Here is a 12030-nt window from a genome sequence, read left to right on the forward strand (position 1 = left end):
TCTCCCCAATCTCCGTCTCTCTCCTCCAAAATTCAAAAACCCCGCAAAACCCCTCTCTCTCTCTCTCTCTCTCTCTCTCTCTCTCTATTACACTCTCACTTCCAAGCCTCCCAGTCCGACCGGAAGAATGAGGGAAGAAGAGATAGAGAAGCTGAGAGGAGTGGTTAGGGATTGCGTGAGCAAGCACCTCTACTCCTCGGCGATCTTCTTCGCCGACAAGGTCGCCGCGTTCACCTCCGACCCCGCCGACATCTACATGCAGGCCCAAGCGCTGTTCCTCGGCCGCCACTACCGCCGCGCCTTCCACCTCCTCAACGCCTCCCAGATCGTCCTCCGCGATCTCCGCTTCCGCTACCTCGCTGCCAAGTGTCTGGTTCGCCCTCAATTTCATCTGTCTTGTTTTCTTGTTCTTGTTTGTAGGGGCAATAAACGAGCCAACCAAGCCGAGCAGTTAATTGTTCAAGCTCCGTTTGAAAATTTATATGTTCTTGAGTAAATTTAGCTTGTTAATGAGACGAGCCGATCTCGATTACTTTCTGTTTATGATAACTTTCAAATTTTTTTGGCAAGATATTAGATATCAACGAGTTTTTTTAATTTTTGAAAAAAAGTTCAAATTTTTCTGGAAAAATATATTCTTTTAAAGTTCTTATTTTGCTGACCGGATATTCTTTTTGGGACGTGGGAGGACATCATGACTCATGAGCAGAGTTAGTTTGTTTGAGCTTGGTTTGAAAGCTTTACGAGCTTCATAAAAATGTTCAAGCTTGTTTATTTATGTAACAAACTGACCTTAGAAAGAACTTTTAACAAACAAATATGAGAGCGAACTCGAGTAGCTTGGTTGGTCCGTTTATCAGCCTTAATTGTTTGTGGAATTTTTATTGTTATGTCTCTGGCTTGCAATACTCTGTTTAATTGTCGCAGAGTAGCGTTCTTATTTCCTGTAATTTAAGATGTCCCAAAGATTTGCATCTCATTCTCATAAACTCACACCTACTTCATTCAGGTAAAAGAAATGTATTTGTTATGAGTTCAATCAATGATGCATTAGCTTATCCACAAATCAGCTCATTTGTTTTATTTTTCAGAGAGAACTTGAAATCATAATAAAATCCGTAATATATTTTTCCTGAAAGAAGTAGGTGTGAGTCTGTGACTTGTATCTAAAATGCACAACTTTGTGACATCTTGGCCTCTTGAGTTAAGTCAAGTCAGTTTTAAACAAATTAATATTTGAAGCTAATTGTCACCTCCCAGATTAATATGCTAAGTTAGAGCTAATAGGAAAATTGCAATTGATGCCAATTTTCACTGTTTTGTCATGTTGTAACATTGGCGTTACAGCTACAGAAGAAAGTTCCCTTCATTATAGTGGGCTGTTTACACTCACTCATCTTAAGTGCTCACACTCCCTTTCTTTGTCTCTCAAACTATCACAACGCATTGATCTTTGTACGCTAAAGTGTGCAAACATCCTATCCCTCTACGCAAGTATAAGCAAGAGGAGTGTGAATATCATTTCTCTTCGGTAAAATATTTCTATACAGAGTGTATGAAGTACCGCAGGCAATCCCGACCTGTATGTGTGGCATTTGGAACTCTGCTTGTTAGTGTTTTCTTTTTGTACTTATGCTGTCATGCAGTCTTGTCCTAGGTTTAGTAGTCGGGTGTTGTGTTTCCTGTGATTTTGTTCATTTATCTGTTTTTGTAGACGATGTCCTCTGTCCTCACATTCTTCCCCATGAACATGCAGGAGGAGTTGAAGGAGTGGGACCAATGTCTATTAATGCTTGGTGATGCTAAAGTAGATGAACATGGGAATGTGAATATCACGAAGGATTGCAGCGTCATGTACTTAGATAAAGACGGAGAAGATCGTGAGATCAATGTAATTTTCTTTCTTTATGCTACTTGTAAGAGGCTGCAATTTTTTATTCCTTCTATTGCATCTCTGTCGTTTCCCTGCTAGCTATTTATCAATGACAGAATTGGAATTCATAGCACTAAAATTCCTACTTCATAAATATCTACTTGGCATACAGTTTTTGTGTCTTGGAAAGGTAGAATACAATATTTTGTTTTGTCATATTGGCTAGAGAATAAGGGATTGCTTATGGCATAGTATTCTGTTGGAAGCTAGCATCTGACTAAAGGCACTGTAGAATTTTTTAGAATTCGAATGAGTATTCTGTTTTGCTGCTTTTGTTTTTCACCATCTTTGTGTTTGTGTGTGTGTGTGTGTGTGACTGCAAACCACTGACGCCTGCTGTGTGCATGTCGCATTTTCTCAATTTGGTATGTACAGCACAAGATTATTTGGCCACCCTGTTTATCAGGAGATGGTTATATCAAAAGAAGGAAATATGCTCTTTCACTTGGTCAATTTTAATATTCGTGTGATCGTTCACCTAGCTGCCTATTTGCTTGCCTCAAGAGTTTTTGAAGCTTTTGTTCTCCATCATTGGCTGCCAAATTGTTGTCAATACAACAAGTTCTGATTTTCTTGCTTTTGTAATGGGACCTAATGGCTGCCAACGAGTCTTGACTCTTGATATATGATTGTATGTTTGCATAAGTTTTTTTACAGATTTCATCCGCAATATGCTTTTTAAGAGGCAAGGCATATGAAGCTCTGGAAAATCGTGCCCAGGCTCGGCAATGGTGAGTGTCTTAGATATAACATAGGATGATCATGCAATATTGACACTCACTTTATGGTTTAGACTTTAAAGGTATAAAGATGCATTGATCATTCTTAATGCTTGAAATTAATGAAGTAGTAAAGCATAATGGATCGTTTGAAACTTCAATTATTATGCTTGGAATGAATGAAGCGCATGATATGTTCAGGAGGTCCATCTGGAAGTATCTTAAGGCTTGCTTTGGAAACACCACGAGAAGTTATAGCAATTTACTTTTGATGATATGGGATAATGGGTGACAATGATATGAATGGAATTTATCTGATTTTTTGATAACTTCCTATTATGGAACCATTTAGCATCTTAGGATGAAATGTGGGTCTATATTGCTATGTTTGGGTAGGATTGGTTGGAGGGTATGATCGGCTTTAAGGATTTTATCATGCCTATAAATAGGTTTCTTTGGGGGAGAAGAGTAGTGCATCTGGACATGGTGGAGAAGATTATAAATAGAAATAAAATTGATAGAAATTTACCTTTTATTCTTCGTTGTCTTTCCTAGCTCATCTCCATGTTTACTCTTCGTTATGCTTTAAGGTACAAAGCTGCTGTCAAAGCTGATCCTCTGTGTTATGAGGTATGGGTATCTGCTTGAAAATACTGCACATATTCTTTTGTTTGCTATGTTCATGTATTCAAAGTGAGGTTACTTTCTTATTGAGCTTTGGAGCAGGGAATGCTACTTAATGAAAAAACAAACCCGACCAATATAAAGTGGAGATTGAAGTGCTCTGATACTTTTGTCTTAGACCTTCTATGGTCACCTACTCACTATCATATGCAACCACTTCCAGTAAAATGTATTTGAGATTACCCTAAGGGGTTAGCTTGATGGTGAAGGCCTAGGACTTAGAGGTTTGCTTACTCCCTTGTAATGTCTTAGGTTCAACTCCCCTTGCTATCAACTCTTGATGCCACCTCACCCGCACATGTAAGCATTTTAGTGACTGTTGGGAGGAGTTGTAGTGACTTGTGGTGCGCCCAAGGACCAGAGACACCCTGCATTACCCCTAAAATAATGTATTGCAATACTGTTGCAATTGTGTGTAACCTTTTTCACTTTAATCCTGTTGGAAATGACATCACAGTTGGGCGCAACTACTTTTGAGAAGCATTTTCATTTTCTATAGATTTTCTTATGATTGTTTCTTTCATTGCATAAGTTTTTGCTATCTTGCTCCTTGTGCAGGCACTAGAGCGTCTAATTGAAAATCATATGCTTACATGCGAAGAAGGTGAGTTTTTTGATTACTTGGTCATGGATATATGTGGTATTTGAGATTGAAGAAGAACTTACGGTACTGAATATCTAATGCACGGCTTGTTTTTCTTGCTACCTTTTGTATTTCATAAAGTGCTTCAGAATCATCCGCCAAATTTTCTTGATTTTGCCCCTTATTATTTCAAATGCATCAGTTTTCCAGTAGGAAAACCTTTATGCATTGTGTACTTCAGTTGATTGTTTTGTAACTTAGTTCTGCCATAAAATCCCAGAAACAAGTCTACTTTCTTCATTGCAATTTGCTCCTGAAGACGGATGGATCTCGTCATTCTATTCATGTTTGATAAAGAAGGTAAGCATGTGTAATGGAATTTCATGTAATGAGGTCATATTTGATTTTCAGGTGGTCCGTGTCAAACATGGTATATCTATCAACTTCCCTCTTTGATCTTTCGCTTATGTTCCATTCTGTCTATTGCGTCACTCCTATGCCGTGTTTGCTTTTATGTCCAATTTATTTCTCTTTCTTGTAATACGCAGTATGATAAGGAAAATGTCGTAGAAGCCAAATTCAGAGAACTGGAACAAGAGGGTTGTAACATTAAATCCTCAGAGCAGTCCTTAGCAAACAACACTGACCTTTTGGCCTGCAAAGCAGAATACTACCATCAATGTGGTGAATATCAAAAATGCTTTGAGCTAACTTCCGTGTGAGTGCTTTGGTGAAGTGAATGATAATTTTTTTATTCTTAGTAATATACTTGCTTGACTGGAGCTTGTTTTCTGTCACACTATGTAATCCAGATTGCTTGAAAAGGATCCCTTCCATTTGAAATGTACGCTTGTGCATTTAGCAGCTGCTATGGAGCTTGGGCATTCAAATGAACTCTATCTTATGGCCTGCAACTTAGTAAAGGATTATCCTCAAAAGTGAGCATGCTTTTTGTTGTTTTACCTAGAATTCAGTTGCAGTGATGAACTTGTTAGTTGGAAGTTAGAATCTAGTTGTTGTTTTATCGGCAAATCTAGTTGTTCTTGGTGTATTTCCACTTTAATTTGTAAAAATTAATACATCTTATTCGTCTTGCTATTTATTTATGTCATGATGAAGCTGAAATGCAACCTAGATAGGGTTTTCTTCCCGTTCTTTCACCTGTACATTAAATCTTTTACATTGCATATTATGTTGTTTCTCATTGAGAATGGTCTTTTAGGGCTTTGTCTTGGTTTGCGGTTGGTTGCTACTACTATTGTATAAAAAAGTTTGATCAAGCACGACGGTACTTCAGGTAATTATTATCCACTTTTAATTGAATTCTATTTTTAATACTGCTGAATGCTGATATGGTTTATTTTAGGACTTAAATTTTCTGCTGTAGTAGTTAAATAGGTAGTTGGAAGTCAATATTTGTATTCTTAGAAGGTAAAAGTTTATTATGCTTTGAATCTAAACATTTATAAACTCCATGTTGAAATGAGCACAAGAGTTTCTGTTGTGGTTGTTTTTTGCATAAAGTTGCTGAAGAAATTCTTGAGAGAAGGAAAACTATCAAGCAGAGACTCGAGATGAAGCCATTTAGCATGTCAAGTCCGTTGAGCATGTGACTCGAGATGAAGCCATTTAGCATGTCATAATCAATTGAGCATGTTACAATGTGTAAATAAGGGCAACAGTTACTGCAGAAGTTTGGGATTCTTTTCAGCATCAGATTGGTATTGTCTCCAATAGGAAAGAGACGGTACTGCAATTATGATTGAGTAAACACTGTAGTATCAAGAGGGAGGATGTTGAAGTTTGTGATGGATTGATTCATCATCAGAATTTTTTGTGAAGAATGTACCGGGTAGTGGGTTCTACAAGGATTGCGTGAATGGTTTCTTTGGAGGAGAATGGGTAGAATTGGAGCTAATAGGAAAACGTAACACACCTTGTTCTCTTGCTCTATCCATGCACTAGTTTTTGGAAACATATAAAGGCTTCGCAATGGGACTGAGATTTTGTGGACTTTGGGGCAGTGCTTCCTATACGTTAGCCAGTCTCATTTTGGACTCCCGTTGATTTGGAAGTTACTAGGCGAACTGTTTCAGCTACTGCCGTATCTTATGATATTTCTTATTTCCTTTTTCTTTTTTCGTAGTTTTGAGTTTTGCATAAAATCCTGTTTTTCATGGATTACTTAGGTTAAGAAACATGTTAGGGATGGAAAACATGATATTCCAAATTTGTCCCCACTGTATTCATATTTCATATACATTGTGTAGTTCTGATTTGATTTATCATTCTTATCTGAATTGGCAGCAAGGCTACAAATCTAGACGGGACATTTCCGCCAGCTTGGATTGGTTACGGTAATGCTTATGCAGCTCAAGAAGAAGGCGACCAAGCAATGTCAGCTTATCGCACTGCTGCTCGTTTGTTTCCTGGGTATTGTTTTATTTTATCCTGCTGAAATCATTCACCAGTCTGGTAGGTAGATGGATTTTTCTTGTTTCTCACCTGACTGCTGACTGCTGAGTGAGTTTTTGTGTTTCCTTGTGTTTGTTGACATCATATGCTATTTCATAACTTCATCTACAGCTTGATTTTTTTTGTTTGGATAAGCAAGTTGTTTGCTTAACTTTGCACAGGAACATAGTTTGTGGGTAGGGATGGATATCGTGTCGTGTCGGTTTGGAGTCGTGTCATTTCGGGTTTGTGTGAAAACACCTATTACCTTAATCGTGTCATGTATCTTGACGCTAACCTGGCATGCTTGAACTCGCTGTGTGTTTGGGTTTACATTGTTGACCCCTTAAGTTAAAAATCTATAAAAGATGTACGTAAAATTATACACGCATCAATGTTCTATGTGAGCGTGTTTAATCTATAATAAAAATGAAGACATTTTCAATACCATCGTAATCACATAAATTATAAAACCAACAGAAAAATAACCAACATTTAACCAAATCATGGCGTATGGTTGGTGACGCCGCGTTGTGCCCTTTCATGTTCGACTCGTATAACTTTGGGTTAACGGGTCGGCACATAAAATTGACTCCAACCTGTATTCATCCCATTTAATTTTTGTGTTGTCGGGTCTTCTTTTATTCGTGTTCATGTCAAAAAGGAGTCGTCTAAACCCTCTAACTTCGTGTTGGGTTCTAGTTGTGTTAACGGGTTGTATCCGAAATTCCACCCCTGTTTGTGGGGGTCGTGTGACTCGTGTGTTTATGAGCATATTCTGGTGTCCCATAGTAGTACTTTCAACTTTTTTTGTGCATATTTTCGCACATTAATTCAACTTGTTTGGAGTCCATAACTTGGGCAGCTGATGAGGGTCTATGGGGAAAGCTTCTCCTCAATCTCCAACAAGGATTCTTCACACGCAGTCTCTCTCTCTCCCACCTCCAATGGGCCCTCAGAACTCAATTACACTTTGATGGAAAGCCATGTCTACCCACCTCTCGGTCTACTACGTAGACTTTCTATGATTTGCAGACAAAAAGGCACAATACAGCCAATGCAATTGTTAGAGTACTTCATTATACTGTCCAAGTTGTGTGTATTTAAGAATCTTCATTGTGTCAATGTAGCGGAGGGGTTAAGGGAAGGAAATGCTGCAATTCGCCGGAGTGTACTATAGAGGATATTGTACAATATGTTAAAGTTAAACAACAAATGGCAAGTTTGTTTACTTCCACACATTGTCCATTTTCAAAGTTTCATTGTTAGTTATCCGGTTATCCCTGTGTTTTGTTGTTGGTTGGTTCACTATTGCGAAGGTTTTGAGTCGTAGTGTGTCACTGCACCTCCCCTCCCTTGATGAAAACTGATATTGGGTATGTGTTGTTTGCAAGGTCAGGAATATATGATTGTAATTAGATGACCACTTCTAAATTTCTTTGTCAGAACTAGGCAGAAATTTAGTTTATTGGTCATTTGTTTAGCATGCATAGTGGAAATCCTCTTTACTTATGAATTGTCTTTTACAGGTTGATTATTCTCTTGTTCCAGGTGCCATTTACCAGCTCTATATATTGGGATGGAATACATGCGAACCCACAGCTTCAAACTTGCTGAGCAGGTAATATAGATGTCAACTTGTGAAAGTAACTTCATGAAGTTCTGGGTTTTGGTGGATTTGCTTACTTTAAAAGAATGGACAAGGAAAAGAAAAATATTGAAACACTCATCTCTGCATTTTGTTATCCAAATGCCGAGTTGTTGACAACTGCTTTTATTGATGGAGCAGTCAAAATTGATGTTCGATTGATAGTTGTTTGAGCATCCTGTTAGGTTGTTTTCGAGTGTAGAGTTGTATGACTTCATTCTGCATTTTTTGATAACAAACAAATGAAACAACATACCATCCTTGTAGCTTGGAGGTACGCTGCCCCCACTGCAAAAGCATGGGCCATCTTAGCTGAAGTAAAACGAGTGGGCTCTTAGGGTATCGCGAAGTGCTGTTTTATATTGAACGGTATAAAGTTGATGAGCATTTTAGAAAAGCATCTCAGACCCATTACCAAACTATATCAATTTGCTAACCAATTTTATCACCTTTCGAGTAATGTCAGGGGTGCAATGAATTGTTGACTCTTTTGTTCTGTCAGTTTATCTAAATGCTATTTTCTTTTCTCATAGGTGGAGTTTTAGAACCCATCTTGTGGCATGTTCCGTCACATTATTCTGATAAATAAATTGACCTGTCAAAATTGATAAATTTTAATACTAGCAGCTCATATAGCGTACAAAATGATAGGGTCAGCATGTTAACGGAGGATAAAATTATTAATGTCACTGTCTTTTTCAAGTATCATTCTTGCATTTCATGCTATACCTAGGCTGGTTTCTACAGTGACAGAAAATTTGTTGGAAATAGATGTATACTATCTTTGTTTTACGAGAACTACTTGTATTACTCCATTTTCTCTGTGTGCTTTTCCTTTTCGCTGCTTTACATTGACGTTCTGGTGGCCTTTTTTATGTTCAGTTTTGTGATAGGATTTTTGTTTCAGTTTTTCATGCAGGCAAAGACAGTATGTCCCTCGGATCCACATGTGTATAACGAACTTGGAGTTGTTGCTCATCATATGAAGGAGTAAGCAAAGTTTCTTTTCATGAAATTTTTACGATTGATATAGTTGGTGGGATGCATGTATCAAAAAGAGCCATGATTTTGTAGTTGCTGAAGTATTGTCAAAACAAATGAATCAGGCGGTCTGAACTGGTATTTTTTCATGTTCCATCATTTGTTTTGTCAATAGATCCTAATCTACACCAATGATAAGTGTGATTAACCACTAATGTTCTGGGAGAATCAGATAAAATCTTCGAACTCTCCTCTCTCTAATGTTCTTCTCCGCTGTTTCCGTCCTTTCACACCTGCTGGTGCTGCTTCAATCAGTGTGTTTTACTTACCAAAATACAATGTGCATCTAAGTAGCATTCTCAGTTGAACTTGTTATTTTGCTGGAGATATTGCTATTGCTAGTATAATATGGACATTTTTCTTCTGTTAGTTTTTCTCATGGAATGTGACGCATATCTTGGGTAGCTCTTCACAAAAATGTCCTCTGCATTTGTTTTGTTGATATTTAAGCAGCTGCTTTCATTATCATAATTGCCATTTAATGCTATTGCAGGTATAAAAAAGCAGTGCGGTGGTTTGAGAAGACTTTGGCTCACATTCCGTCATCGTTAAGTGAAATGTGGGAACCAACCGTGGTTAATCTGGCCCATTCATTGAGAAAATTAAAGTGCGTCTAATTGGCTTCCAATACCTATCAGAATCTGTATTCCATTGTGGTTCCCTTAAATTTATGCTTACTCTTTGAAACTAATAGGGTGTTGGATTGGTAGCAATACCAGCCAGCATTTTCTTCTTAACATTTATTGTGTGATGTTGGCCCATGAGGGAGCTCTTTCAGATGACACAATTCACCTGACTTGTTTTGTATTATCATCTTATAATCAAAAGTTTAGCTGGCTATAGATTACATTCTGGTTAGGTTTTGGCAACTCCATTCCTATTTAGTATTTACCTAGCCATGCTTTTTTTTAGACCAATTTATGTCCAAATATGTGATGGTTGTGCACATTGTCGTTTTGGTTTCACAACAGAAAAGGTAGTGAGAGTGGAGGGAGTTAACTGATTGCCTGCAAACTCTAGTGTGATGGTGGTTACAATGGTGAGGACGAGAGACAAAATTGCATCAGCAAAGAACTTTCTAGTTTGCTGAGGAAAAAAGAAAAAAGTACTTACTAGCGAAATTGTTTTGAAAATTTGGAGTTTGTGGGAGTCTGAAGATGTTGAGGATGCTGAGAACAATATGTCAGATCATTCCTTGACTTCTCTTTGTAACGTGTGATTTTTTTGGACATATTTGAAGATTAGGGATATTGAATAGCTTGAGTTTGAGCTTAAGCTAGAGCAAATTGATCATACTCATCCAGTTCTTTATTCTTCTTTATTTTGACAAAGTAGATGGCCTCTTCATGACATTCATGCTTTTGATGTCTTCTTCCAAGTTCGTTTACATAGTACTACTGTATTCAGGAGGTACCATGAGGCAATTACGTACTATGAGAAAGCACTTGCACTATCAACCAGAAGTTTGAGCACCTATGCAGGTCTTGCCTACACTTACCATTTGCAGGTACATATTATTTGCGCAGATTCTAATTATTTTTCGCATCTGGTGTTAATATGATACTGAAGAGGAAGTTCCACAAAAATATATCCTTGTGATATTCTGCAATTGACTTGATCAATTGCGTCAAGGAAACTAGTGTTTTTCGACAGGAAAGTACCCTTTTTCTTTCTATGGAAACTGAGAATCACCTGTTTCGTTGTTAACTAGAACAAAATGTTAGTTTTTGGCATGTTGTGAATCTGCATTTTATATTTCAGTGCTCTATGAGGGTTGTACATGTGACTTGTTTGGTTAGTTTGTTTCCAGGATGATCTGCTCTAGAGTGAAGTGATAAAAATCATATGGCCTGAAATAAATATGATGTTTCAATTACCAAATGAAAAAAAAAGGGTTATTCCCAGACTTTTTAGTCTTGGACTAATGTGGTTTGCTGTCTCTTAATGCATTGGATAATTCAGCTCTAAGTAACTTGTTTGGTTGGCTAAATGAGCTTTTAAGGGAATGCTAAGGTTTCATGTGAGAAGTGACCAAACTAGCCCGCCACCTCTATATTAAAGTCCTGGCTTTGTCTCCGCTTTTGTGATGAATTTGTCTTGCTGATGATTTCTGTGCCTCCGCAGGAAAATTTTACTGCAGCAATTACATACTATCACAAGGTTTGTTACTCCTAACTTGTTTGCTGGAATGATATACATCACATATTAAAATATTCTCTCCGTCCCATTTTGTGTCCTTTTTGGAAAAAAAATTATATGGTTTTCCCTTCTTCCCCTCCTCTCTTGACCCTTCAATTGAAGTGACAAGTCCAACTTGAATTGAAGGGCTTTTTGGAAAGTTCAAGTTTGTAAAGTGCAATAAGTTTTCTCAGCAGTCAGCATTAGCAAACACATTAGCATTTTGCAGGAAGATTTTTTTCCATAGTTTCCAATCTCAAAAGACGTCCCAACATAAAAGCACCCTATTATCTGTTAACGCATTCTAAATGTCCTGTTATCCTTTCTATTTATCAGGCTTTATGGCTGAAACCAGATGATGAGTTCTGCACAGAAATGTTGACATTAGCTCTGGTGGACGAATGCCGCCATGGTGTAGAGCCCAAAATGGATACTCATCAAAATGATTTATTTTTATATTGAGAACATGAAAATTACTGCCCATGTTGTATTTTATGTAGCCAATATATAAATTAGACATGATGAACTAGGTATATTTTTTTGTTGTACCAGTAGAAGAAATATCTGGCATTTTACTCGTTTTTTTTATTTTGAAACCTATTGGCATGTATTGAAGCCTTTGAACTGAATATTTTTCATCACCTTTGATTTATACAATGATCCTCTTAATCATATTTCATCACCTTTGATTTATACAATGATCCTCTTTCTCATATACTAGTAGTATTCTTTCCCCCAAAAGTTCTGGGATCTTTGTATTGGGTTGGCTGGTGATGGTTTGTGCAGCTTT

The 12030-nt window shown here is 37.5% G+C and overlaps 1 protein-coding gene across 3 annotated transcripts in view; it reads left to right on the plus strand.

Moving 5' to 3' along the window:
• The window catches only part of LOC131331506 (anaphase-promoting complex subunit 6), a 39746-nt gene continuing 27716 nt past the window's right edge, over positions 1 to 12030 (plus strand). Inside the window, exons 1-16 of one of the 3 annotated variants that reach the window (XM_058365493.1) lie at positions 1 to 373; positions 1757 to 1891; positions 2591 to 2664; positions 3243 to 3282; positions 3895 to 3940; positions 4200 to 4279; positions 4468 to 4637; positions 4732 to 4857; positions 5142 to 5216; positions 6227 to 6352; positions 7925 to 7994; positions 8929 to 9011; positions 9556 to 9669; positions 10470 to 10569; positions 11187 to 11222; positions 11577 to 11953. In XM_058365493.1, the coding sequence (XP_058221476.1) occupies positions 128 to 373; positions 1757 to 1891; positions 2591 to 2664; positions 3243 to 3282; positions 3895 to 3940; positions 4200 to 4279; positions 4468 to 4637; positions 4732 to 4857; positions 5142 to 5216; positions 6227 to 6352; positions 7925 to 7994; positions 8929 to 9011; positions 9556 to 9669; positions 10470 to 10569; positions 11187 to 11222; positions 11577 to 11702 (1647 nt within the window). In that variant the 5' untranslated portion in view covers positions 1 to 127 and the 3' untranslated portion in view covers positions 11703 to 11953. Of the gene's footprint in view, positions 374 to 1756; positions 1892 to 2590; positions 2665 to 3242; positions 3283 to 3894; positions 3941 to 4199; positions 4280 to 4467; positions 4638 to 4731; positions 4858 to 5141; positions 5217 to 6226; positions 6353 to 7924; positions 7995 to 8928; positions 9012 to 9555; positions 9670 to 10469; positions 10570 to 11186; positions 11223 to 11576; positions 11954 to 12030 lie in introns of those variants that run through there. The other 2 variants (XM_058365495.1, XM_058365494.1) reach the window with 2 other exon arrangements.

The sequence above is a fragment of the Rhododendron vialii genome, chromosome 6a, assembly GCF_030253575.1.
Source record: "Rhododendron vialii isolate Sample 1 chromosome 6a, ASM3025357v1".
NCBI classification, from domain to species: Eukaryota; Viridiplantae; Streptophyta; class Magnoliopsida; order Ericales; family Ericaceae; genus Rhododendron; species Rhododendron vialii.